The sequence below is a fragment of the Notechis scutatus genome, chromosome 2, assembly GCF_049901735.1.
Source record: "Notechis scutatus isolate UNSWTSFEM ecotype Mainland chromosome 2, rNotScu1.2, whole genome shotgun sequence".
NCBI classification, from domain to species: Eukaryota; Metazoa; Chordata; class Lepidosauria; order Squamata; family Elapidae; genus Notechis; species Notechis scutatus.
In genome coordinates, this window is record NC_142010.1 from 24963238 (window position 1) to 24988023 (window position 24786).

General features: G+C 38.9%; 1 protein-coding gene across 3 annotated transcripts; it reads left to right on the forward strand.

Annotated features, from left to right (window-relative positions):
* Nucleotides 1–3: 3 nt before the first annotated feature.
* On the forward strand, nt 4–24198 carry HDAC11 (histone deacetylase 11). Of its 3 annotated transcripts, none has more exons than XM_087953777.1 (12): nt 4–188; nt 1643–1796; nt 2585–2962; nt 4845–4993; nt 7823–7923; nt 9997–10113; nt 14192–14234; nt 14385–14461; nt 15529–15591; nt 16472–16568; nt 17014–17192; nt 18258–21310. In XM_087953777.1, coding segments are annotated over exons 3-12 (996 nt in total). In that variant the 5' UTR covers nt 4–188; nt 1643–1796; nt 2585–2960; the 3' UTR covers nt 18426–21310. The 3 variants fall into 3 exon arrangements, with proteins under 3 accessions (XP_087809903.1, XP_087809904.1, XP_087809905.1); XM_087953778.1 differs by lacking the exon at nt 4–188 and adding an exon at nt 24037–24198 and having other exon boundaries at nt 18258–18443; XM_087953779.1 differs by lacking the exons at nt 4–188; nt 18258–21310 and adding an exon at nt 17654–17941.
* Nucleotides 24199–24786: the final 588 nt, after the last annotated feature.

The window sequence follows — 24786 nt, forward strand, 5'->3', positions numbered from 1 at the left end:
GCAAACAGGAACAGGAAAGCGTCGCGGCCAGTGTTTCCCAAACAGCTCCGTCCACGCGTGGGGTAAATGCTCAGGCCTGCGAGGTGAACAGGATCTTTCACGCGAGGGGGCTGCCTGGAGAGTTTATTTCCCATTTCCCTACATTATGTGGTCTCTACTGGGCTTTCTCCAGCGTGGAAATGAAGATGGTTGTGATTTCGAATTGTTATCGAACTTTTGACTTTCGAAAACTCTAGGAATGTTCGTGCGTGGAATCCGGCCTGGCTTTGATCTATATTTAGGTAACAGCAGGGTTGCCGAGAGCTTTAAAATCGCGGTGCATGGTGAAAGGCTGTATTTTTGTTTCCACGTTTGAAGGGATTTGAGGAAAACAAAATATCGGGGGAGTGTAAGAAAGAATGAAGGCGAGTGGAGATGGTGCTTTTTAGAACTTCATGGAAGTATATTAATGCACGGGAATGCGCTGTTCCTGCTCAAGTCTCAAACTTTTCTGTGGCTAATTTTGGCTGTTGATACCGCGACTGTAACCAGATTGCCTCTGTTGTCGTACCTTGGGGTTCTCTTTAAAAAAGGACCATGGGGGGATTAGATGCCAACTAATAAACTACAATTATTTCTGATGGAACTTCCAAAACAAACCTTCTTTGAGAATAACTCCCCCCACTCCCCCGGGTTTATCAAACTTGTTCATTCAGAAAAATATACCTCACAAAGAAGAGCATATTACCACCTGCATGAGTCTTTAACTATAATATTTCTGCAAGAATGGATTGTTCTGAAATGCTGAGTTGAGAGGACTAAGTGAGGTCCAGACCTGCTTAAGTGTTTGGTTGGGAGACTACTAAGTAATCCCATAACTTTAGGTTAGACCAGAAAGTTGAAAAAGCCAAACAAAACATCCTATATTACTATGTTTTTATTCTACCTTTGTAATATATAACCCAGGGTGGCAAACATTTATCTAACTTATATAGCAGCCCAAGTGTGATTCTAGGCAGTGTACATACTACCGTATAACCTATAAGTAGGCTCCACTTGAGAGAGTAACTGGCCCAAGGTCACCCAATGTTCATGGCTAAGAACAATCTAGAACTCAGCCTTCAGATTTCTAGGCCAGCACCACAGTAACTAGTTTTCAAGAAGGCAGTGGCCTGCCTACTCCAGCAAGTGCTCTTCAAAGATAGTCCTACTGCTATCAATGCTAATAGCAATAGCACTTTATAGCCCCTTTTAAGCTGTTCACAGAATCAACATAATGCCCCCAATAATGTGGGTCCTTATTTTACAGACCATGGAAGGTTGAGTTTAATGCAGGTAGTCCTTCCAATAAAGGAGAATAGTCCTTCACTTTTGACTGTAATGGAGCATGACTTTTCCATTGTAAGTGATGACAGTTCTACATTGAAATATCCACATAATTGGACTGGATTGTTACCACTATTTTTGCAGTAGTCATTATGCAAATACCACAAGTGTAAAGTGAACATGGCAATCATTAAGCATTGTATTCCCATCAGTGTTTTTTGCCAGTTTCTGACCAAATAGTCATAAATTGTGGTCACATGATTAAAATGCTGCATTTAATGCTGTTTTCATAAACGTCATTGTCTTTATTCACCTTGTTAATTTTGTGCTTTTAAAGAAAATACAACCAGGCTAGATCAGCCAATCATACCATTCTATCCAGGAATCTGCTAGTGTGACCTGCTAGATGTATTTTCAAGCTTACAAGCCTAGGATAACAGCTGCTTTCCCAGCAGCTTGTATTATTGAAGGCAGCTGTGATTCACAACACAGTAAGTAGTTATCAATACTGGAAGTTATCAATATATCAAAACATAACTATCAATAACCATCAATACTGGGAGTCATTGATAGCCTGATCATTCATGAAACTGAAAAGTTTATTCCTCACTGACCACCATTATGATAACTGCCAGCAGCTAATTCCACAATCTATATATTGTGGCAATTTTTTTCTTTTTTGGGGAGGTGGGAGATTGCTTTACATTTGATAGCTGACTTTGATGGATTCTAATATTGGGCATGACAAAGAAACCTTAAATGTTCTATTGTTCCAAATATTATCATGTTTCATCTTATGTTCCCTTGATCTAACCTAGAGATTCAGTTGCTGTTTACAGTATTTAGATGTTTGTTTAAATGGATGCTACTCCAATCTATTAATATTTTGGTTGCCCTTTTTGCACCTAATATTTGTCAAAACAGCAGTGATTAGAAATGAATAAGTATAGGCTCACCATTGGTCAGTATGATAAGTGCAATTCCATTTTTAGTCCTCATCTGTGTACTAATTGTACCTTGATGAAGTTGAAGAAAATACCAGTGTTGGAAGGGACCTTGGAGGTCTTCTAGTCCAACCCCCTGCTCAAGCAGGAGACCCTATACCATTTCGGATATGGATGCCAATTTAAAAAGAAACAAACAAAAACAATGAACCCTGTTATAATTCAGGGATTCCAGATTGCACTAAAATGAGAGGAAAGGGCAAAACAGTCTGTGGCAAACGAGAAGTTGCCCTCGAGGATACTTAACTTGATGGATTGATTTATTATTTATTTAGAGCTAGAGAGCGTAACTCGGAGAAAATCTGTGCAGTCGCTAGAAATCGAAAACGACCCCATGGCGCATAATCAGAGTGTTGACTACGTAAATAAGCCAACTTCCTCAGTTCAGTTATCCAACTTAAGTCGAATTTGGCTGATTCAGCGAACAGTAACTCCAGGTTCATACAACCTGCCGGCTACGCCACAACGGAACGTCATATCCCGCCTGGGTTTTTAAGAACGCCGAGCGCAGGGCAAGCAGGACTCAGATAAGGGCAAGTGGCCTCATTGGAAGAGTCTGAGCGTGCTCAAGAGCAAGCGGGCATGCTCAGTAGAGCCCGGGCAGGACTTCGACACGTCGGGGGCTCGGACGGAGCTTCGCTTTAGGGCAACATGTGAGTTGCAGGAGACGGGGCGGTGCAGGGACTTCCCCGCCGAGGGAGAGTCCCCTGGGGAGGAGCTGCTTCTCGAGGGGGGGACGTGGGGACGGGAAGCGGCTGCTGCTGCAGAGCTGCACCGACCCGGGGTTCGGGGGTTACCAGTCGGGGGCAACGCTAAAGCAGGGGCGGCATATTAGGCTGCGATGTTGCGGGAGGTGGGAGGAAAGAAAACAGCCCTGAGTCCTGCGTCGTCCCCGCCCGCGTCGTTCCTCGGAGCGGTTGCTGGGATGGATTTGCGTGTTCTCACAATGGCTGGGTTCGGGACGACTTGTTTCCCCTGGGGTCGGGCTGCATCTTGAGTCCTGAAACTCATTTACCACCCGGGCTGAGGCTTACTCATAACATGCTAGTTTTGAGAATACAGACGCCTAGGAGGTAGTTGTTGGGGTGTCTTGGCTCAAGAATGTTTATCAAAAATGGCGATACAGACTTGTCGTCCCACAACTTTCCTGGGTTAGGTGTAGGTGTACACCTGTCTGCGTGGGTGCCTGCGTGCACGCGCACGGCATAGAGAAAATGGGAAAGTGAACTGTTCAGATGAGTATAATGTTACAGAACATAGAATAAGAGAGTTGCGAGGGTTCTGGGACGTCTTCTAGTCTCCTAAGTCAGAGACCCTAAGGTTTCAGGCAAATGGTTGTCCAATCTCTTCTTTAAAACCTCCAGTGATGAAGCATCCACAACTTTTAAAGGAAAGCTTTTTCACTAATTATTTTCACTGTCAGGAAATTTCTCCTTAGTTCTAGGTTGGATCTCACCTTGATGGGATTCCACCCATTACTTCTTGTCCAAGTGATTCGGAGAATAGGTTGACCCCCCTCTTCTCTGTGACAGCCCCTCAGGTATTGGAATACCACTGACATGTCACCCCTGGTCCTTCTCTTCCTTAAACTAGACCTCCCCAGTTCCTGCAACTGTTCATTGTATGTAAAATGTTTACTCCGTAGCAATTGAAATAAAAGACACTGTTTGATGCAAACAATTTTCTTATATTAATATATAAGAAATTATATATCCTTGTTGTTACAACCACAACTGAACCCAAAATTTCCACTGCTAAGCAAGACAGTTGTTAAATGAACCATGCCCAATTTTATGTCTTTTTTTTGCCACGGTTGCTAAGTGAATCAGGCAGTTGTTAAATGAATCTGACTGCCCCAATTGACTTTGCTTTTTGGAAGCCGCCTGGGAAGGTTGTACAGGGCCATCAGAAGCCCGGATGCTGTCAACTGTCATAAAAATATCCTAATTGCCAAGAGCAATTTTGATCACACTACCATGGGTATGTTGTGGCAATTGCAAGGGCAAGGACCCATCAAAAGTCATTCAGTGCTGTTGTAAATGGTCAGTAAACAAATGATCATAAGTTGAGAACTACCTGTATTTATGTTTGTCATTTTAGAGCTGTCACTTAAGTGAAATGGTATACAAGTCTAAGTGCTATTGCTATCCTAAATTTTAGATGCTACTGAATTAAAATTAAGTAATTTATTGTTTTGGTTTTAATACTTGGTAATTTAATAGTTTTAGAAATGCTGTAAAGCAATTCTGTATATTTTAGATTTTTAAAATCAGATTTTCTTAAAATATTGTCCTTTTGACTCCTAACCTTAATAAAATTAATTTAATGCATTTAATTATTTTGGCTCATTATATCTTTCCTGCTGTTTGGAATACCACTGCTGATTTCTAAAGGAAATTAAAGTGATGAACATAAATGACATTCTTAATAAATGTAACAAAGTGGTTATCTAATTCAGAAGTATATGTATGAAATGTGGTTTATTCTCACCTATCAGTATTTTGGATGTCTTAATGTCATATTTATTTTTTCAAGGCCTCATAGGACAGAACTATATCAAGATACTCCATCCACATGCTGGCCTATTGTATATTCACCAGATTACAACATTTCATTTCTGGGCCTGGAGAAACTGCATCCATTTGATGCTGGAAAATGGGGGAAAATAATACATTTCTTGAAAGGTAATAAAAACAAAATAGTGATATAAATGTTATTGGAAATTAAACTAGTCCTCTGTTAGAGAGGTCAGCTTGCAAAAAAGCAAACAGAAAAGTAATAATTTTTATATCAGATATTTTCAAATTAGAAAATAGAATATCTTCACATCTAGATTGTATGATATACAGACAGTACAGACATTCATTTAGTGACAGTTCAAAATTACAACAGCATTGAAAAAGGTCACCTATGACTGTTTTTCACACTGAAGGCCATTGCAGCATTCCACGTCGTCACAGGATCAAAATTTGGTTAACTGGTATGTATGACAGTTGCAGTGTCCAGAAGTCCCATGATCACCTTTTGGGCCCTTCTGACAAGCGAAGTCAGATAACAGATAATCAGAGTTGGAAGGGACCTTGTAGATCATCTAGTCCAACCCCCTGCCCAAGCAAGAGACCCTATACCATTTCTGACAGAGGGCAGTCCAGTCTCTTCTTGAAGGCCTCCAGTGATGAAGCTCCCACAACTTTGAAGGCAAGCAGTTCCATTGGTTGATTGTTCTCACTGTCAGAAAGTTTCTCCTTGTTTCCAGGTTAAATCTCTCCTTGTTCAGTTTCCATCCATTATTCCTTGTCTGGCCTAGAGGTGCTTTAGAAAATAGCTTGACCCCTTCCTCTCTGTGGCAGCCCCTCAAGTATTGGAAGACTGCTATCATGTCTCCCCTGGTCCTTCTCTTTACTAGACTAGCCAAGGCCAGTTCCTGTAACCGTTCTTCTTATGTTTTAGTCTCCAGTCCCCTAATCATCCTGGTTGCTCTTCTCTATACTTTTTCTAGAGCCTCAGCATCTTTTTTGAGTCAGTGGGGAAGCCAGATTCACTTAAGAACCATGTTACTAACTTAACTACAGTGATTCACTTAACAGTTGTCGCAGGAAAGAATGTAAAATGGATCAAAACTCAATTGTCTTGCTTAGAAACAGAAATTTTGGGCTTGACTGTGATCATAACTCAAGGACTACCTGTAATCGCATGGGAATTTCATCCTCTCCCCGGTATAGAAATCAACTCTTATGTTTCTAACAGATGGCCATTCTGTTTAAATACCAAAATAGATTTGCATTTATTAATTTTTTAGAATTTTAGATTACTTCAGTTGTACAATAGTTACATAATAATGAGTTCAGAATGTTTTGCAAAAAAGAGGTAGGGAATATATATTTGCAGGCTGTGCACATATTTCTGCTTGCTTCTGTGGCATTCATGAGGGAAAGTAGAGCAGGAGGAACAATAGAAACTTTCTGAGGCTGTGTTTGAGTGGCATTCATCCAATTTACTGTGAAGAAATGATATATTCATTATAACCATGATATGCTGTCAGTTGCTTTTCAGCCAATCCAGTTTATAAATGCTGGTCTGATCAAAAGACTGGATCCTGGAACCTTGATACTCGCCACCAAAAATCTGGCTAGGTACTCGCAATACACCAGGCTAGACTAAATGGAATTGGGAGATTGTGATGTAGAGTGTTAATGGGAATCCAGATGTTGCTTTAAGTAACCCGTTCACATTAAATCATAATATGGTTTATTTATTTGGGATTAGTGCATCATGTGAACATAGCAACTATGTTTTACATGAACACAGCTTTTAAATAAGAAAACCTGGTCCCTAAATTAGCTTATCAGTCAACTTAGTTGCCAAACATGGCACTGAACAGAAATTGTATGAAGGCCTGAGACTAAAATTGTTCCAACAAATCCTAAAATCATACTCTCTACATTTCCTTCTATTGTTCCATGATCTCCCAAATAAGTTAGACTACCGCTTCTTTCTTCCCTAGCCAGCTATAGGCATCATTGTCTGGGATAAAAGTGTTGAGATATTTGTCTGGGGAAATCTGTGGTATGCATTTAAATTATGATATTTAGGAACGATAGGATTCATTAGAGATCGTCTCCTTTGGCAGAATCTCAGAGCTGCCCTTGGAGAAGGATCCCTAACCTCCTAAACATTCTCTGGGAAGCTGCAGAAATGTGCTGCCAGGAGAATTCCAACCTTAGAACAGCCAAAAACCGAGCTGGCAGGACATTGGAGTCATTGTATTGGCAGGATCTTCCGTTTCCCTGGCCTGAAGGTCAACCCATGCTTAATAGATGACCTCATTTCTCTCCCGTAGACTCAGTGGGCAAGGGCTGTAGCGAAAAACACATCCCTCAAGCACTTAATTTGTAGATTGATCTATTGATTTGTACTGCCAACTTCAGAATGACTCTTGATGATTCACAGCAGTGAAAGTATAAAAGCACAGTGTCATAAAATCATGAATTAAAAAGACATTCGCTAATTAAATACACCCAAATAGGCCCCATCCTACAAGGGTAGCAGGTGAGCCATGTAAGACGCGAAGAATCAGCCTTCCTGAATATAATTGCAGGTGGGAGTCATAGGGATCCCTGGAAGGGGAGTGTTCAAGAAGACAGAGGCAACCAATGCCTACCTTTGGTCCCCCTCTCCCCAAAACTAATGGGGGGAGGATCTGAGGCATCCCCTTCATGGGGAGAATGCAAGTCACACACGTTCCATATGGGAGAGATGGCCCTGAAAGTGCCTGGGAATCGAGTAATAATGAGCTTTCAAGGATAAAATCAAGCTTTTTGAATAGCACATGGAAACCTGAAAATACAGAAACACCCGTGGTTAGGCAGGTTTTTTTATCTGATCCAGCACATGTTTTCTTACCTAAAATTTTTTAAAAAAATTAGTACGGCTTGGCTTTTAAAGTTTGAGAAGTGAATCTTATTTGTTGTATCATTTATTAACCCTTCCCCATTTTTGTTTTTTAAATTCAGAAGCAAAGTTAATTACAGATGACTTGATTGTACAGGCTCAAGAGGCAACCGAAGAGGATCTTTTAGTAGTTCACACAAGACATTACTTGAATCGATTAAAGGTATGGTGTCATCTTCTTCAATGAAACTTTTTAAAAAATCTCTCCTCCCTGACATATTTGCATCTCTCTCTCTCTCTCTCTCTCTCTCTCTCTCTCTCTCTCTCTCTCTTTCTCTTTCTCTTTCTCTTTCTCTCCCTCCCTCTCTCTCTCTTTGTTTCTTTCTCTTTCCCTCCCTCCCTCCCTCTCTCTCTTTCTCTCTCTCACACACACACAGAGAGAATCTCTTACATATGTACACTCTTACATGCATAAAAAACCATGGCAATTTTAAATTACCTTAAAAGAAATAGAGATAACTACAACAAAAGTATTTTCTTTCCAGTTCTCAGACTCTGATCTTCTTAGGGGCTAGAAATAGAAAGGCAGCAAGTAACATGCATGTACTACCCCTCTTAAAACTCTTGATAAATTGTAGATGCGCATGCAACTTCAGAACATTTTTGCAGAGCAGAATTGGCAAGAGACCTATGTAGTGCTTCATATCACACTTCAGGCAATGATGAATGGCAGAGTTTGCAGATTAATTTTGGTTACAAGTTATGCAAGATGTTTGAATACTGTTTAACTTGTTTTGCATTGCTTACAGAAGCATATATATATTGGAAACTTTTGAAGGGGTATTCTAGATCACATTGTGCTTTTGCCGTACAGTGAGAAGTGCCCTATCTTTAAAATGCAGCTGAGTTACTGGTATTTGTTACCTTGTCCTTTCAGTTGTGCTGTTTGCTACATTAGCTCCATCCAGCAATTGAAATCATTGTCATTATTCATTACTGCTCAGTAACTCAGTGTCTTTGCAGAAGGTTCTTGCTGTTAATATTTTTCTTCGCTAGTTAAACTCAGTTCTTGAATTATTTTATTGTAGTTGGGCATAAGGACATTGGATATTAAGGCGTAACAAACATTGTTCTAAGCTAAATGGTCTGTCTGCATGAAAAAAAAATTACATAATATAGTTGTGGGCTGTGTCAGGTGATTGAATAAGCAGAAGGCAGCTGAACTGGTGGGTTTTTTTCCTCTTCCTTTTCCTCTTCTTGTGTGGCTTCTTGGATGCTTATCTGCTCGATGTGGCTCTAGATTATATGGGGGCCCTCTGCAACAAGGGGGAGATGCAGGAAAAAAAGGGGGAATTATCTCAAATCAGACAAGGATTTTTAGACAGACATTACTACAGGCTGTCCTTGAGTTATGACTGTAATGGAGCCCTCCATTATGGTTGTTAGAGTGGTAAAAGGGGTTGGCCACATATTTGTGGGATTTTAGTTAAGTGAGCGTGGCATTCGTTCAGCAAATGCAGTGGTCATAAGTATAAACCCATTGTCCACTGTAGGTGTGATTTTGCAGAAAAGGGAGGGTTACATCCCCTTTTTCAGGTAGGATGTAACTTAGTGACTGGTCGTAAGTTGAGGACTACCTTGTAAGGGGAAGGATGGCTGAGGAAAGTCAGGAACTTAAGTCATCTTCGCAGGCAGCTCAAGAATCCAGCCTTAATCCACTTTTCTTGTTTGTTCATCAACATTTTACGTCGCTGTAAGAATGTTTTTTTTTTTTGTGGTGATCTACTTCGTTGAAATAAATAAATAAATGCTTTTCCTTTGCATATATTTCATGTATTCATAACTATGTTTATACTTATACCTGTTATCTTATAATCGTTTGACAAAATAAATAAAATAAAAATAAATATAGCTATAGTAATAATGTTACAGTTGATTTACTAGCCATTCTTATTGAGTTATCCCAGTTTGACTGGATTGGACTTACTTGGAGTCAGTACATTTAATGTATGTTGTAAGCAGGCCTGTCAATCTGGTGGCCTGCAGGCCAGATGCGTTATATGTAAGCCATGCCCACTCCGCAAAGGCGATAGGTCATGATATGTCATGTGACGTGATCAAGTTTGACACCCGTGTTGTAAAGGGATCATGTATGCAGGCTCTCATCCTACGAATGCTGATTGTGGATAAATCCCATTGACTTGAATAAGTGGGACTTGGATAAATGCATAAATGTATTGACAAAAATTAATCTTGAATCAGATTTGGATATATATTTTTCCTGCTTCTCTTCTAGTGGTCATTTGCAGTGGCTACGATTACAGAAATCCCTCCAGTCCTTTTTATGCCAAATTTCCTTGTTCAGAGGAAAGTGCTCAGGCCTCTGAGAACCCAAACAGGAGGAACGATAATGGTAAGCATGTCTTGCTTGGTTTGTAAGGCTGAATAAATCTGCACATTGGTCTGAGGACTCTAAGCAATAAGAAGGAAATGATCGACTTGATGAAAGAAACGCTTATAAAACTCAGATCTTGTCCCATGTCAGCTGATACTGCATTCACATGGCAGAGTGACCCACCAGTAACTTTATCATTGTTTTCTCAACTTAATCCAGCTTTCCTGATTTTGCATGACCCATTGAACCAGAAGTGAACAACAGCTGAATTTGATATGAATTATTTCTTATTCAGTGCATCATGTAAATGCAACCATTTTAAAATTCTGATTGCTAGTGGCTCTCCAAATTTCATCTACTACCTGATCTTTTTTTTAATAGCAGATACCAGAAGCATGCTGTTACATTTGTCACTTTATCTAGTAGTGTTTCCCTAATAATTTCTGCAGGTTTGATATTGTGAAAGTCCAAATTGCTATGTAGTTCTAAATAAGATAGAAACATCGTTTTGGTAACCCTTCCAAGATTAAGAGCACGGAGATAGCCATAATTCACAAGGAAACTAAATGAGCATAGGATTATACTTGGATTAGATTATATCAGATCAGATTAATTAGTTTAGGTAGAAAAGGCACACCGTGGGTACCAGCAGCTAAAGACCTGTGTTTGGCGAGTCCCAGTAGACATGCCTTCTCTGCCGTGACACCTGCCTTATGACACAGCCAAAATTAGATTAGCTCCATCCCTTTTAACATTCAGGAAGGTGCTCAAGACCTGTTTATGTTATCAAGTCCGGGGCTCCCAGGTTACTGGGATCATATTTAGATCGTTCCATTGCTGAGCTGGCTTTTCTTATCCTCTCTGCATCTAGGGTTTGTATCTCTCTCTTTTTTTATAATATTTACTTTTTAAAGTGATATTTATTTATGTTTGTTTTGTATATGGAGTTTTATCTGTACCAGAGTTGTCCTGGGTGAGATGGGTGACCATATAAATTTGATAAATAATTTTGGTATAGTGGTATCATGTTAGAGACTGGGAGACTGTCAGATCTGCCACTACTTTTTTTAAATTTTTTTTTAAATTTTTAACATACAATAAATCCATTCGATTTCAATCGTGTGTGGATTAGTACATATTTCATGTGCTTAACAATTACTAATAATATTCTTCTTAACAGTATAACAGTATAATAATAATCACATTCCCATATATATATCATCTAGGAATGGTAGTTGTTTGTTTAGCTGGTTGGTATTTATTTAAACATCTCATGGAACTAACAGAACACTGCTTAACCAACACATATTTCATATACAAAGGACAAAGATACAAACAAATTGAAGGAGCCCCTATGGGATCACCACTGTCACCCGTCATTGCAAACCTGTTCATGGAAGAATTTGAATCCAGAGCCCTGGCCAATGCCATCCACAAACCCAAACTATGGTTAAGATACATCGATGACCCATTTGTGATTTGGCCCCATGGAAAAGAAAACCTAAACAATTTCCTAACACACCTAAACAGCACACACCCCAAAATCAAGTTCACCATGGAAACAGAAACAAACAAACAACTACCATTCCTAGATGTACTAATCTACAAAAAAACAGATGGCACACTAGGACACACCGTATACCAGAAGAAAACACAGACTAACCGCTACCTCAACGCCCAATCCCACCACCACCCAGCACAGATAAACTCCGTGGCTAAAACACTAATTACTAGAACCAAACGCCTGGCAGACAAGACACACATTAAGACTGAACTATGCACCCTGACTAAAGTACTGACAGCCAACGGCTTCCACAAAAGCAAAATCACCGGCTTGATCCACAAAAACACACTGAGACATAATAGAGACCCAGAAGATGAACAGACCTATGGAACAGCTGTCCTGCCCTACATAAGAGGTACTACAGAGAAAATTAGTAAGATACTACACAGACATCACATCAAGACTGCCTTCAAAACAGACAGAAAAATAGCAGCCATCCTTAGAAACCCCAAAGATAAAATTGACCTGGAAAACCAAGGCATATACGAAGTCCCTGTGCATCATGCCCGGCCACATACATTGGACAGACCAATAGAAGAATAAGTACCCGCCTGGATGAACACAAAAATGCAGTCAAAAAGCTGGAACACACTTCCTCACTAGTCCAACACATGGAAGCCACAGGTCATAGCATCAACTTCAATGGCACCAAAACCCTAGCCACTATAGAAAACCCCAGCCACAGAATAATCAGAGAAGCCATAGAGATTGAAAAAAGATCAGAAAGCATGAATAGAAGAGATGATTCCACCAGACTGTCAATCATTTGGAAGCCTGCACTCACAAACAAAAAAATCTCCACACCACAAGTCAGGCAAACACCTGGGCACAAACAGATCCCCCCTGATACCTCCAGCTCAAACACACCCCAACCAGGCACCCAGATGAAACCTAGCTTCCTAACTAATGATAGCCGTCCATTTACCCGGAGCCAAGCTGCACTAAAGGCCTCCAATAAAGTAACACAATGTTGCCAGCCAATCAAGATACAAAAAGAGCCAAAAAACAGACAGAAAATATTAGAAACACCAATCAAGCAGAACACAGCAAACTCCAAGACCAATAAACACAGACCAAGACTCCCAACCAATCAGGATGAAGAAAAAACCATTCTGGCACAGCAATAGGCTGCCCCAAATTTAAATCTGAAACCACTGTAAAAGTCTGACTCACAGATGAACACTATACAGAAGCCTGATGATGGCAGATGAGATTCTGCCAAAACGTTGCTACAACTTTAAAAGCACAACTACAATGACGTGGGAAAATACCCGAACAAAGCTGAATGCCATACATACATACATACATACATACATACATACATACATATAATATTCAGTATATCTAGTTTCTCTTATTGCTTTGTAATTACGTCTAATTCCTTTTAATTAATTTTATTTTCTAGTCATTTATAAAACAAGTCCCATACCATGTAATATTCAGATTTTTCTTTTAATTTCTAATGTTAATCTCTTCATTTATGCACATTCAAATATTTTTTCAATTATTTTTCTCTCTATCGGTATCTTATCACTTTTCCAATTTTGAGCAAATACAATTCTGGCTGTTGTTAATACATGTATAATTAAGTATGTTTTTTTCTATACTGTAATCTTCAGATACCATTCCTAATAAAAATATTTCAGGCTTCAAATCTATATGTTATTGAATCATTAGACCTGCCACTACTTAAACCTCTAAATAGAAATGATCTTAGGCTCCAATTGCTGAGAAAGGTATAGTGTTATCAGAAGTGAAGTGTATTATAGTAGTGCATAGCCAGAACTGAAGCTCATGTGCCAAAATCCCTAAGTTCCACTTCTCCCTCCCTTAACTGCTTCACATTGCTGACACCCCCTCTCCCCATGACCAATCAGATCCAGATGTTTTGAAAATGGTCAATTCAAGTGTAGGTTGGTATATGCAGCTGCCTTCTTTTCCTAGCTGGGTGACCTTGAGGCAGCATCTAGAGGAGATACAGCATTTACTTTTGTTTTTCCCCAAGTATTCCCTCTCTCAACCACCCTCCTCTGTGTTCATGGTAGACTATCATCGCATGGTGACAAGGCACAAGTAAGCGTAAGGTGGCCAAGAAAACTGCAGGGACTTTCCAGGCAATTGCCTAGAATCAAAATTGAATCAAAGGTGTGAGCATACTGGATCAGTTTTAATATATAAGGCATCAAAGAAGTGTGAAAAGAGACCTGTTATGGCCCTCAGAGCTTCGTCCAGTGGGGGTGGCCAAAAATATTGTCTCCTTTTTAATATTTGGGGGTGTTTGAGATGGCTTTATTAAACGGAATGACATCTTAAATCTTGTAAAAGCTTAAGGCACCCATTGAGTCCTTAAAAATCTCTCAACTTCTTCCAAAAAAAGGTTAATAGAAATTTCACTTTGAAATTCAAAATCCCTTGCATTCTGGTTGAGTAAATAGCAAAGGTTTAATTTCATATCAGTGCTTAAACATTTGCAGAATTATTTGGGACTCTACTTCTCCTAAGCTAATTCTTTTTTTGTCTCTTTATCTTAAGGCAGGGAAACTGGCTATTGAGCGAGGATGGGCAATTAATATTGGTAAGTAGGACTAGATTTACTTTCTTTATCACAACTAATTATAGACTATAATCTCATTGTCTCTTATCTGCTTACAGCCATCTTGTGTGTGTGTGTGTGTATAGTTGTAGATATATAGATACACTTCAGATTTTCTACTTCCCTTTTCAGGTGGTGGCTTCCATCACTGTTCAAGTGATAGGGGTGGAGGCTTCTGTGCATATGCTGATATTACATTGACTATAAGGGTAAGCAAAAAATTGGTACTTGGTAGAAACTGTAAAACTGTGTCTTACATCTGTGGAATCTATAACTGATTTTGTTCTTAATAATTCATATAATGAAAATAATTATGGAATTTTTCCTCATCTTGGGGAGATCAGGAAATAAGATAATCCTTCTCTAAGGATGTATCTTTCCGCAAGGATTAAATTAATGTTTACATACTTCATTTCTCCGTGCAATATTATCTGATACAATTATCACATATTTATTTGACTGTTCATAGATCCTGGCTTGTTTTGGTTTAGTATAACCGTGAACTCAGTAATTGTAGTGTGTAATTTGGTTTTGGTTTAGCATTGTGTATGAATTAAGCCAGCATAAGTTGACCAACAAATGTGATGGAAACCAAATTTTGCAACATGAGTTAAGTCTTTGCGTGTGCTTATGATTAAGACTGAATGGTTTTATTGGTAAATGAAGGAGCCAGAGATAGTAACACAAAAGCTCCCCTCCCAAATCCTGTACAGAATCCAACAAAATTTTGTACTATAAACTAAAAAACCCCAAAAAACTCAACAGGGATGATTGAGGCAGTACCCATGACTAAACCTGCTCAGTTAAGTCATGGCTGTTGCTCTTTCGTTGTTCAGTTGCTAAGTTGTGTCTGACTCTTCGCAACCCCATGGACCACAACACACAAGCCCCCCCCTCCACTCCCCTGTCCTCCCGTTTCCCAGAATTTGCCCAAATTCATGTTCACTCCATTGATGACACTGTCTAACCATCCCATCCTTTGCCATCTCCTTCCCCTTTTGCCTGCAATCTTTTCCAACATCAGGATCTTTTCTGGTGAATCCTCTCTTCTTATTTGGTGGCCAAAGTATTTGAAAGTATATATAAAAGTATATATAGTGGTTTGAAATGTTGGCAGTGTTTTCAAATGGATATTCTGTATTATGGTGTTAAAATAAATAGCCCACAATATATGCCTTGTATGAGATAATTCTTTAACAGGATCATAGCTTGTTCAAAATGTATGTTTTAATTTTGAAATTTATTATCTTTCCTATTTTTTATTTATTTTGCTCAGTTTTTATTTGAAAGAGTAGAAGGAGTTTCAAGGGCAACTATTATCGACCTGGATGCACATCAGGTGAGTGATGAAATTAAAATGTCCTGAGACATACTACCATAAAGAAACTAATTGCTCAACCGGAAGGTTTTTTTAAGGATTATTTTTACAAAGCAAAACTTAACAAGTAACATTTAATGCAGTATAGATAGTCCTCAGTTAATTAGGCAGTTGGGACCAGAATTGCTGTTGCTAATAAGCAGTGTGATCATAAAATACAATGTGATGTGATAGGTCTTTTAATGATGGCAGTTCTGGCACTCCCAGTTGCCACCATTAAGCAAATTATCACTAGTTGTTAAGCAAGGACACCATGTGGCTGCTGTTGGCGACCTCCTGCAAGCTTCCCCATTGATTTTGCTTGTCAGAAACAAGCAAAGTAAAGGTTGCAAATGGTGATCATGTGACCCGAGGATGCTGTGAATGGTCGGAACGCCAAAGTCACAAATTCGAAAAGTTGCTGAGTGAGCGATCGTTAAGTGAGGACCACCCATAAGTAATTGTCATCTCCAGGGAACTTAAAAATTGCAGACATTGAGTAAAAATGATCTTATTAAAGTGTCTTAAAGGTGAAAAGGAGAAATCTAGGATGGAAGAACAGTAGTTCCCTACGCTTTTCCAGATTCATATTTGGGAAGTGTGCTATATGTGTCTACAGGCCTGAACATAGAAGCCAAACTAGTATTGCCTAATAATTCAAAATTATTAGAATTAAAATTATTCAGAGGAATCCTACAATAGCTACTTGCTGTAATTAATCTTGATTTCAGTAATGTTACCACACAATCACATTTTGTTATCATAAACTGCTTTGCAGTTCTTTTAACCCATATATTAAAAAGAGAACCAAAGATGAAATGATTTGGCCTAATTAATGGTTTTTTATTATTTTAACTTGTAGGGAAATGGACACGAAAGAGACTTCTTGGAAGACAGGAGAGTATATATTATGGATGTTTACAACAGGTATATTTATCCAGGAGATGGACTTGCTAAACGTAAGTAGATAATGTTTTTGACATTGATATGATCTAATTGGTACAATCTAATTTCTTTGTAACCATTAAATTCTTACACTCAAACTTTAATATTGTTCCCTGAGGAATGAAAGGCATCATTATAATTTAAGACTGCAAACCTATAAGTAGGTAGTAAAATTTACTGCAATCTGTGGGGGTTACTTCTAAGTAAATTCTGTAGGATTGCACTGTAAATGTTTAGAAACCTACACCACAGTATATATGAATAAAGTAAAAAACCAAAAAATCCTATTCACAGAATAAACCATTAATGTTTATTTGTAAAGTTACATTATTTTAAACAGTTTCCTCATAAATATATCTAAAAAGATATGTATCCTATGTATCAAAAGCTAATTTTTCTATCTTTATTCCTTATCCTTCCCACCCCCTTTTAATTGTTTATAAACCTTGTAATTATTAGGAGCCATAAAACGGAGAGTTGAATTGGACTGGGGTACAGAAGACACTGAATACCTTCAAAAAGTAAAAACTCATGTGGAAGGTGCACTGAATGAAATGAGACCAGACATCATTATCTATAATGCTGGAACTGATATTTTGGATGGCGACCCTCTGGGAGGCTTAGCTATTTCACCTGAGGTTTGTAGATCACAAAATATTTTTTAGGTTAGATTAACAAAGTTGGAAGGGACCCTGTAGGTCATCTAATCCAACCCCCCTGCCCAAACGGGAGACCCTACACCATTTCTAACAAATGGCAGCCCAGTCTCTTCTTGAAAGCCTCCAGTGATGAAGCTCCCACAGCTTCTGAAGGCAAGCTGTTCCGTTGGTTGCTATGGCGCCCACCTCATTATTTATTCTGATATCCTGGCACAACCCTACTTCATCTTGAGTTAATCTCATTTTTTAATATTTCCTTTTATTTGTTTCTACTCTCAACTATTGAATGTTTTTAACTTGTGCTACATACCCTATGTCCCCTCAATTATTGACTGGGACTGTGTAGTGCTCAAATTTTATTCCAAAAATAATACAAGAGCATGGGAACATAAGAAGGTACTTTGACTGCAACTCTTTAAAGCAGCTGTGTCTTTCTCCAGGATTCACACCTGTCTTTTGTAGTTAATATACATAGCCTTGGGGGAAAATGCAATTGGTTTAAGGAGTTACAGAAAGGCACTAGGTTTGTGTTGCTGCATGCTTTAACTTGGATTTTATTCTCAGAATTCTGGTGATTTTCCTACTGCTTTGCCTGGAATGGTTCTGGGGAAAAAGAATTTCACTGCTAGCATTTGTTATCTGTTAGATAAATTTTTTGCAAAGAAGTGAGATCTTGGTACAGAGATCTGCTTGGTACAGAGAGAATAAACAAAGTGCTTAACATTTCATGCCAGATCTGATGTGATCCATCCTTACTGTGTCAGAATGCACCTCATGTAGCTGCTGAAAGGACTTACTTTGATGCACTGAATGCAGCAATTCAATAATTCATTTTCAACTATTTCCTTGGCTGGCTGTTATTCAGCCCCTAGGTTTTTTATTAATGATAAATGACGCACAAGTTATCACAGCTAGTAACTGTTATATTTAATTCACAAAAGAGTTCAGTGTAAAGTACATGCAGTATTGTAAAACTGTGACCTGTACAATTGATTATTAGGAAATCCAATATTTGCTGCTTCAACTGACGTTGTAAATTTCCAGGGCATTATAGAAAGAGATGAAATTGTGTTCAGAGCTGCTCGAAAGCACAGAATCCCTATCCTGATGGTGACATCTGGGGGCTACCAGAAGAGGACTGCACGAATTATTGCTGATTCTCTCCTGAATTTGCACCACCTCGGTTTGATTGATCATGAACTTGCAGCCTAGGAGGCTGGAAGCACTAAGGTAGAACTAATGAGCAAGGAACATAAGGAAGACCATCTGGCCTCTCAGTAAAAGAGGGGAATTTGGGATCCCTGCATAATACACAATTATAATTGTTTAATATTTAAACCATGAGATGAGGAATATCCCAAGTTCTCATAGAATTAATACACTAATGGAGACAGATACTTAGTAGTATCCTACTTGCTTTCCAGGGACAACCTCATGAGGGTTGGTTGCCAACACAACTTCTTCCAGTTCTTTTAAATGCTGTTTTATGAACTTAACACTGCCCTAACATCTGGAATGGCTTGCTCTGGTCTAAGTAAAGAAATGAGCAGTACATTTTCTTACCTCACATAATCTGGCTCTTCAAATAAAATTCGCATTGTTTAAGGAAGGCAAGAATTTCTGCAAGCGATTAAAGGAACATTTTGAAAGCTAGAGAAGAATTACTTTCTGGAGGACAGTCAAGATAATGGAAACATGAACATACTGCAAAGCAAACTGAACATGTGTGTAGCATTGTAATGTCTTCCAATTATTTTTAAATAAAATTCTGGTGGGAAAATGGAAAGATTTAAATTCTTCATCTGAAAGGGTGGTCAGTATGAGTATCTTTTTGATCATCTGAAATATGATTATAATTCAAAACTACAGGCAAGATAGTGTAGCACTGCTAGATTTAAATCTATTCGTTTTTTCCACTCTTTCCAGAAGTATATAACAGAATAATGGTGTGTTTCTTATTTTCACTGATGATTTAGGATTATATGCACTAAAAATAACAAATAAATGTAAGAGTTTATCACTGATTTAAAATACAATACCAAGTAGCGCATAGATTGTAACAAAATGTATGAAGTAATTTGCTCCAGATTTAATAGCAAAGAGATAAAATAATTGCTACCACTTTTTTTAAACTGGTGCCTATCAAAATTGCATGATTGAGACATACTTGTTCGATAAAATCAAAGTTCAGTGTTGTAATATTCAATCATTATAGATTATAGATCTCATTGATAATAACTTGTATTTCTTTATAATGGTACGACTTCAATGAATTCTGGAAAAACTATACATGTAAAGTAAAAATTTAAATGTTTTTTTCCCCACTTCATTTCTAGAGAGAGTACAGATTTTTTTTAGAGGGATAGGACATGCAATAGTTTCTTTTTAAATTGCAGGAAGCTATTCTACTATGTAAACATTAAGTGCTTTCTTTAAAATGGCTCAACCCTTATCATTCAAAACTATTTTTTTTTTTGAAGAAGTAGTTCCCAAGAAGGGAAAACTTGCCTCTAGTCTCAGGAGCTTTTATTATTAGAGTTGATTAATGGTCAGAAAATGAGAAGCAATGGAATTGATTTGTATGTATGTCTACAGGTCCTACAGAACTTAAAGGCTCCTCTTGTGGTACACAAAATAATGCTGTGAAATTAATGGAAATAAATTATAGGAAAGGCGGAGGAGTATTTGAGGAGCGCCAAAGGATGTTAATTCTCAGTGGCTTTGGTGTTTGCCAGAGTCTGTACATCATTACTGAAATTGAAATGCAGTAAAAGCTGTGGGGGCGCAGTGGTTAGAGTGCAGTATTGCAGGCTACTTCTGGCTGACTGCTGGCTGACTGCAATTTGGCAGTTCGAGTCTCACCGGCTCAAGGTTGACTCAGACTTCCACTCTTCCATGGTTGGTAAAATGAGGACCCAGATTGTTGGGGTCAATATACTGACTCTGTAAACCGCTTAGAGAGGGCTGTGAAGCACTGTAAAGTGGTATATAAGTCTAAGTGCTGTTTCTAAAAGACATGCTGCAGATTCTAATATATTCCAAGCTCCAAATAAGCTAACATAGGTATTCTTCAAAAATGATAATTATATTAGTTAGGTGCTTAGTTAAACCTTTGCCCTGAAAAAAGATTAACTAATACAAAACAAAACAAAAAACAACCTGCCATAAATTTACTGGAATGATAAGAGCCGTGGTGATACAGTGGTTGGAATGCAATATTGCAGGCTAACTCTGCCAACTGCCAGCAATTTGATCCTGACTCAGCCTTCCATTCTTCTGAGGTCAGTAAAATGAGGACCCAGATTGTTGGGGGGCAATATGCTGACTCTGTAAACTGCTTAGAGAGGGCTGTAAAGCACTATGAGGTGGCATGTAAGTCTTAAGTGCTATTGCTATCTTGAAGTTGGAATGTGCAGTGGGAAACAGATAGAACTCTCCACCATAACAGCCATCCATGCAGTCATTCTATGAAATCATCTGCAATACTGTTGAAATTGCCAATAAATCCACTAGCCTGAAAAGATTGTCTGCTCCCGAAATACAAAATCAAATACATCCCAGTGCATTCGTTTACTGTAAGTGTCATTATGCTAAATTAGCTTTTTTTTTTCAGAATAGGCAACATTGCAACTGAAGTGCATCTTTTGGTAACAAAATACCCAGGTTCAATTTCATAGATACAGTGCATATAGCATGGTCATGGAATGTCAATGTATGACAAGGGTTAGAATAAATTGCTTGCAGGACTTGAGAAATAATGTAATAGAGCAACTCAAACGGAGTTAATTTTAAATCTCAACCAGAGGTACGTTGTAATAGAAAGAACTCAAATGTGCTAGGAATTATTTTCATTTAAGTAAACTTGATGCTCTGGATTAATATTAAATGGCAATATCTTTAAAAAAGCACTTTCCTCTAGTATTTTAAACACAAGTATGGAGATGTATTTTTTACGTGATCTAATGTATTTTAGAGTTGTTATATGAAATAATTTTTTACCATGTTTACATTTGTATTAATTTCAATCACTGTAATATGTACTAAATGTGATCATGTTTATTTTATTTATGGATAAAATTAAAATATTGTTAATTTTTCTCATCTTCCTCACTTCTTCAAACATGCACAGTAATTGTGGTCACATTTTAAAAAATGGGGTTGCTATTTAAAATTGTTTTTAGGAAAATTTAATATTAATTTTGGGGGCTTTAAGTTTGTGCATGCTTCTCTCTCTCTCTCTCTCTCTCTCTCTCTCTCTCCCCCCCCCTCCCTCCCTCCCTCCCTCCCTCTCCGATCCAGCAAAAGACCAGGAAAATAAAAATAAAAATTCTAAACTGATTCAATCACAGGATGATTGTGACAGCTGGGCATTGATTGATGATTTCAATCCTAACTTTGGCCAAAAGGATCTCTTTTGAATCATATCTCCTTCTGTCTACTTTTTGCATGGCAGAGATAGGTAGAGAGACAGAAAGATGGGCTTGTGTGTAAGAAAGTGTAAGGCACAAATAGCTAGCAGAAGTGTTTTTCCTATTTTTCAGATCACATAGATAAAAAGTGTTAAACTGGGACTAAAAAGGTTTGAATGAAGTGAGGATGAATAATAATGTTTTGTCCAATTATAATTAAATCCTTACATTCCATGCTAGCTTAAGTTTCTGAACAGTTTTGAATGGCAAGCCCAGCTATTGTCATAGTTAAGCTTCACAAAGATGACTTTCTCAACAAGTTTCCTGCTGTCCCTTATGCTTGGAATTGCTTTCCAGTATGCTTTTCCCCTTCCATCTCTCTTTAAAATTGTCTTCTTCATGAAATCTTTGGATCTTCCCCTTAATTTCTGTGCCTCTAGCCGTGCAATGGGGAATTTCCAGTCCTCGCGACTGTCTTCTTTGGTTTGGTTAACCAAGGTTTAATTTTAAAATAGTAACTCCCGGAATTAATCAAATAGATGTTATCTACATGTTTACAGAAATATATGTTCCTGTGATGACCCAGGGTGGGATACAAAACAAACACAGTCACAGAAAACAGGTGAAGCCCCTTTTATTCCTTCACTTTGCTTCCAAGTTACGAATATCTTTGACGGAAGACAAAAAATACTCCCACACAAACAGTTACACGAAGAAGGAAAAAACACAAGCCAGGCAAGACAAGGGCTGGAGGATGTCCACAGATAACATACACCGGGAAGGACGTCAAACTCAGAGAAGAACTACAAACTAGAGATATTTACACGCTTTGTTTCCAGCACTCGCCCGTACGCATGTCCGTCCTCTTAGTCAGTTGTCACAGCTGCAGCCCATGAAGAGGATCAAGGCCCTCTCCTCCCGAGTAGACCACATCTCTCCCTTATCCCCTCCTCCCTGCGTGCCCTAGGATGGAGAGGGGATAGGCCTGGGTCCTCCTCTGACTGCTCAGCCGGCCTCTGCCCTTCCCCAGCCTCCACCACAACCTCCGGAGTCACACTTCCACTCCCTGTCGGCTGTTCCTCCTCTCCCTCAGAGTCAGTCTCCACCAGGGGCATGACAATTCCTTTGAACAGTAGCATCTGGCACTTACAATACAGGTAGTCCTTAATTTACAATCACAATTGGGATCAGAATTTCTGTGGCTAAGTCAGGTAGTTGTTGAGTCACATTAGATTCTACAGTCTTTTGGTTGTTAAGTGAATTACTGCACTTCTCCAGTGAACTATGTGGTCATTAAGTAGCTTCCTCCATTGACTTTGCTTGTCAGAAACTGACTGGGAAGGTGGTAAATGGAGATCACAGATCACATAATCTGGTGATGCTGCAATCATGCCATTTGCGAATGCCTGAATGTTGGGGCTGCTATGAGTCATAAATGTAAGTGCTAGTCATAAATCTCATTTTTCAATGCTGCTGTAACTTTGAACAGTTGCTAAACATACGTTTGTAAGTTGAGGACTCCCTGTATAAAATACTCCTGCTGGAAGCTAATTTATTCTGCACCTCTTTCATGGTGCGTAGACAAATCATTTCTTATTTCTATGGAATATGTCCTTTATAAGAACACCTCCAACTTCGCAGTTGGGTCCACCAGATAATTAAGTGAAAGCTACAGGTAGATAATGAATACAACAGCATCTCCCAAAGGACAGGAGAGCCATCACTACTTTAGGAGGCGGAGAGCCTCCTAGTTTAAGGTGCTTTACATTGAGAAGTACTTCTTTTCTTTTTCTTTTGAACCTACCTTCTTTACATTTCCCTGGGTGCCACAGTTTCTGTTGTGTTGAAAAAGGTAGAAGAATCTTTGTCAGTTTGTTCCATCTCCCATTACTTTACATGCTGCGGTAGCGCAGTGGTTAGAGTGCAGTACTGCAGGCTACTTCTGCTGACTGCCGGCTGCCTGCAAAATTTGGCAGTTCAAATCTCATTAGGCTCAGGGTTGACTCAGCCTTCCATCCTTCCGAGGTCAGTAAAATGAGGACCCAGATTGTTTGGGGGGGCAATAGGCTGACTAGGCTGACTCTGTAAAATTGCTTAGAGAGGGCTGTAAAGCACTGTGAAGTGGTATATAAGTCTAAGTACTATTACTATTGCTACATAGCACATGTTACACACACACAGAAGCATGCAACAGTCCAGCACCACACATGTAAAAAGCTTTGATTTGCAAACAAGTGGACAAAATAATACTTTTAAAACATGAAATGTCTGAGATATAAAGAAGGTTGAAACACCTCAACAGGGCCAGCATTCTGTCTGGAAATTCAAAAGAAAGAAAATACTTACTTCTTGTATTCTGTATCTATTTGTACATAAATCTGCGTAATTGATTTATGACACATTTGTTGTTTTAGACATAAAAGACCCTTCAGCTGAATCTTGCAGCATCTCCACGAAGAAACGTTGCACCAAGATGGGCTTTGATCTCTACAGGAACAGCTGAGAGGAACCCCCCCCCACACACAATATTACCTTTATCTGACATGATCCATCAATAAAGTTACTTCTTTTACTCATTTGGCTATGCCCTGGGCCTGTTCTTAGCATTGACACATTATTTCCCATGCAAGAATGGGAATAAATATATATGTCAACCTGCTTTGCACTTGTCCTATATTTTTATATATATGTGAAGTATCTGGGGGGGTGCCCTTTAAAAATATCCAGAAGCTTCCATTTGGTTCAAAATACACAGCCCACATGTTTTTTTTGCAAGTCAGGATTTGCATGGATCACATCTCTGGCAGGAGCTGCATTAGTTGCCGATTTGCTTCCAGGTCCATTTCAAGGCGCTGGTTGTCACCTTTAAAATCTTAGATGGCCTGGAGGCAGGTGATTTCAAAGACCATCTTTTCCCATTTACATCTACCGAACACACCCACCAGAGTGGAAAGGCAGGGGGTGTTATAGATACTCTTTAAGTAGGCCTAGTGGGACAAAGAAGGGTCCTCTCTGTAGTGGCTGCCTCATCCTTGGAAAGGTAAGACTACCTCTCCCTTTGATAAATCTTTATGAAGTCCATGGATATGGTTTTGCCAGTAAGACTGGGGACCCCGGGGTGGTATGAAGCCCATCAAATGGCTTGACTTATCACAGGAGGGTTT